At 52.5% G+C, this 4,312-nt stretch overlaps 1 protein-coding gene across 1 annotated transcript; it reads right to left on the reverse strand.

The window, feature by feature from the left end:
* Positions 1-1,310: 1,310 nt before the first annotated feature.
* Positions 1,311-2,144, reverse strand: LOC135381844 (uncharacterized). The gene is made up of 2 exons (XM_064612568.1): positions 2,132-2,144; positions 1,311-2,047 (listed from the first exon to the last, which is right to left on the reverse strand). The coding sequence occupies exons 1-2, from the start codon at positions 2,142-2,144 to the stop codon at positions 1,311-1,313; spliced, it is 750 nt and encodes a 249-aa protein (XP_064468638.1).
* Between the last annotated feature and the right edge of the window lie 2,168 nt (positions 2,145-4,312).

The following is a 4,312-nucleotide window of genomic DNA, read 5'->3' on the forward strand; positions in this document are numbered from 1 at the left end:
GGAGCTCCACTTACTGGGTGACTTAAGGACGCTGCTGAAGCGAGGGCTTCCTTTGCTTGGTGGAAGGACTGCAGGGCTTGTGGAGGCCACGTGAGTCCAGCGGAGTTGGGCGTATGTGCCTTTAGGAGTTCTTCTAGCGGTCGCAGGATAGCAGCACAGTGGGGGACGAAACGACGATAGAAGTTAACTATGCCAAGGAACCGGCGGAGCTGGCGGATGGTTCTGGGCAAGGGAAAATCCTGGACTTGCTTGACCTTGCTTTCCAGGGGAGAAATTCCGTGCGCGTTGACCTTATGGCCCAGAAACTCCAGCTCAGGCACGCCGAACTCGCATTTATCGACGTTGATGAGCAATCCATGGTCAGATAGACGTCGGAATAAGATGCGGAGGTGCTCCGTATGTTGGTCGGGCGAAGCACTAGCAACCAGCAAATCGTCGAGGTAGGCAAATACAAAAGGAAGGCCGCGCGTGATGTTGTCGATAAACCGTTGAAAGGACTGTGCCGCATTTCGTAGGCCGAAGGGCATCCGGAGGAATGCAAAAAGCCCGAAGGGTGTTACAATCGCAGTTTTCGCGATGTCTTCCTCGGCCATGGGTATTTGATGGTATGCCTTGGTTAAATCGATTTTTGAAAACGTTGTTGCTCCTGAAAGGCAGGCGGTGAAGTCGGAGATGTTGGGAAGAGGGTAACGGTCGGGAAGTGTTGCCAAGTTTAAGGCGCGATAATCTCCGCGTGGCCTCCAGTCGCCAGTTTTTTGGGGACCATGTGAAGAGGTGACGACCAAGTGCTGGAAGACGGTCTGACGATACCAAGCGCGGTCGCAGGGGGCAGTCAAGGATGGAAACTCGCGCAGGAGCTCCGCAGAGGCGGTAACCTGGGGGCGGGGTTTAGTAAGATCTGCCGGTGGTATGCACGCTGAAACGCCGTTCACAGAGAGGCCCGTAAGGTTGTCAAGCAACACACGCCTAGCAACATCGACCATAAGGTTATTGTGCGCTAGGGAAATCGCTTCCTAAGATGCAGTGCGTAGTGTCTGCCACCAGAAAGACCCAATGGAAGACACGACGTAGCCCAAAATCCAGAGGCAAGGATCGGCGGTAGTACACTGCAATGCGGAAACCATTTACTGCGGTCAAATACATGATAGGGGTACATCGTCGATCTTGGCTAGATGCGGGGAGAACACTAACTTCAGCGCCAGTATCGACAAGGAAATTCTGGCTTCCGGACCGATTTTTGAGATAGAAGAGGCGACCGTGCCGCGTTGACTGGGGTTTCCTGGTCGCCGTTAGGAGTCCCCGGTGAAGTTTCACTGCCAGCGGCATGGTGATTCGCAACGTCGTGCCCTGCGGCCGAAACGACGGTGGTACCAGCAGACTAGACGACGGTTGGATGACGATGGCAGTGTTGGAGAGCGTACTATTCTGCGGGACTGTCCAGCACGGGCAGGAGAGTGGCTGTCGCGGCGCGTGGGCCTGTTGGAGGTGTCGGCGAGCCCCTTTATTTCATCACGCAAAGCGATGAGTTCCGAGTTTTCCGAGGACGCCGATGAAGAGGTGCAGGTACCGCAGGCTTCGGGTGAGGATAGCAGATGGGTGCTGTTCACCGCAGAGGGAGTGTGCGCAGAAGCTTGGCCGGATGCAATTTCAGTTACCTTGTCGGCGCCTGCTGCGAGGGACGGAAGGTCACTGTCGTCCGAAGCGGATGAGACCAGCTGTACGGACGGAGGCAGTCGAGAAAGAAAAAGCTCGCGAAGGAGCTTGGGGTCGAAGGTGGACCTTCCGATCAAATGCTGCATTTGCCGCAAAACTTGGGAGGGCTTGCGGTCGCCGGGAGGCTCGTTCAGCACTAATTCTTGTAAGCGCTGGCGGTCAGAGGGAGAGGTTCGCTCAACGACGGCAATCTTCAAGGCGTCGTACGAAGCGTCAGCGGGAGGACAGTTGACGATGTCTGCCACCTCGATGAGAATGTCTTCGGGGAGGGCGGACAAGGCATGGTGAAATTTCGTTACTTGGGATGTGATGTGCGCAAAGGTGAACCGTGACTCTGCTTGTCGAAACCATATGTCCGGGTGTCAACGGGTAAAAGGCGGCAGTCGTACGGCGAAGGAGGATACCAGGGGCTGCGTACCGTTGCCATCCATGATCACGTTCGGGTCACCAGTGTGGAAGACGACTGATCAGACCAGGGCGATAGGCAGAACTGACTGTTTATTCCAGAGCGCGAGGGGAGACCGCGCTTGGTGTCGCGCGGATATGGCCGCTACAAAAGTATGCTCATGAGTTTGGTTGGTGATGAAGCTCTCATCTGTCAGATCTTGCTTGTCTACGCTGCTCTGGTCGGTGAGCATTTGGATCGTGGCGGGCATGCTCTGGAACAGAGTCCCGCGCGTGTCGTTGGCCAACAACAGCAGGATGTGAGAGTGCGGGCTCCCGCGTGTTGGAACTCGATCCGCAGGAAGAAATCGAAGACGCTGTACTTGCCGAAGAGATTGTACGGTGTTTCGCTGCGGAGGATGGTCATGAGGTAGATGACTAGGCTGTGGAAGTACATGCAGCAAGCCACGGTGCCCCTGCCACTATGTATGCGCGTTTGAAGGCGTAGGTGTCCAGTCTACCCGATTCTGCGTTGTCGGGCACGAATGGCGCTTGATAATCGGTGGACAGACGATTCAGCAACATAAGGAGGCGAGGCCACTTGGTGCCTCTTGGTCGCTCGCGCTTATGATTAGGAAGGCTGTGGGCTTGCCCAGCTTCCTATTCATGGCGAAAACCGCTGGTACCGTGCCCAGTACTGTGCCCACTGGGGGATTGTGCCAAGAACGCAGAATCCATCTCCATCTAGTCGACTGCAATATGCTTCTCTCGATACAGCGGCTTGTCTACCAAGTGTCGCAAACACACCCTTCACTGTGAATTTCCGTACGGAGCCGCTCAAGAACGATAACATTTTTAGGCCCTCTTTATGTTCACATTTATGACATAGTCATCGTCCTACTGACGCTGCAGGGCCTGCACCATATTGTTAACGTCGACGGGAACGTATAACCTGGTTAACGAGTCCGTACTGGCCTGCGCGTCGCAATCGGTGTATCTGCATGTATGGCAGCCTTGAGGACATCAGCCGCTCCTCGAGTGGTCTCAATTTGGGCAGATAGTGCGGTATGACGGGTACCTGTACCCGGGCGATTTCATTCAGATTCATGCAGGGCCCTAACCTTTGGGTCTCCGATTTTTTCCGTCATTTTTTAGGGGATAGCCCCACCTGTGGCATGAACACTGGCGTTGGTCCCAGGTACCGAGACGACGTGGTAGGCGAGATATAAAATAAAGAGCGTCAGGGGTGAAAACAACGGCTGTGCTCCGAAGAGATTTCTGCCCACTTTGAAGCGATCTACTCCGGCGTCTGTAACGACCACAGCCTCCAGTCTTCCACAACCTATTCACCATGTCATAGGCTCTGGGGCGGATTAATAATTCTTGTCTCCGACGAGCGAAACCTTTTGTAAAAAATCCTAGGAAAGCCATCCCTACCGAATTTTACGCACTTTTCGTACCCATATGTGTGCGTTCGTGATTTTAGCAAAACAATGAGCTACAAGTTAAACGAAAGCCTAATTTTCGCTCTGTTCAACGATGTACAGCACAATTCTCTATCCTGTTTCGTTTCGATAAAATTTGCGCCGCAGCTGTCAGAGGTACGAAAATTTTGTCAAAGTTCGCGAGGCGCGTGCGTAAAAAGGCCATGATGGATTTATAAACGAAAAATTCTGGTTCACGATGAATACATTAGCTTTCTTTCGACATACAATTCATGGTTGCTAAAAGCTTGGTGACTGAGTTACAGCGCTCACAAACTGCCATACTTCGCCACGCCCGACGGACCGGCGTACTTCGCTGTCACTTGCAGTTTTCAAGCATGTGCATTCACCACAAGTTTATAAAAGCTGGTGCATGAGCCACAATACACCTACCAGTTCATAACGAATATATATTCACTTCAGAAGCATTCCACTTTGCAAACAATAAAAAACAAAGAAATGAGGGAAAGAAACGAACAAGTCGAATGGGGTCAATACGAGCTCGTATGCGGGCTCATAGTGTCTGATTTTTCCCTTTTTTTGTCTTGGGATGTACGCAGCACAACCTTTAAGGGAGCCCGAATAAGAAAGATGTCATTCACATATGGCAGGGCGGGGAAAAGCAAGCAGTTGTGAAGCGATTCATGACGAGATCCATAAGAGAAACGTACCACATGTTCAAAAACGACCACACGGATATAAAGCTAGGGTTGACGAAGTTTTACACACTT

Source organism: Ornithodoros turicata, chromosome 1 (assembly GCF_037126465.1).
Source record: "Ornithodoros turicata isolate Travis chromosome 1, ASM3712646v1, whole genome shotgun sequence".
NCBI classification, from domain to species: Eukaryota; Metazoa; Arthropoda; class Arachnida; order Ixodida; family Argasidae; genus Ornithodoros; species Ornithodoros turicata.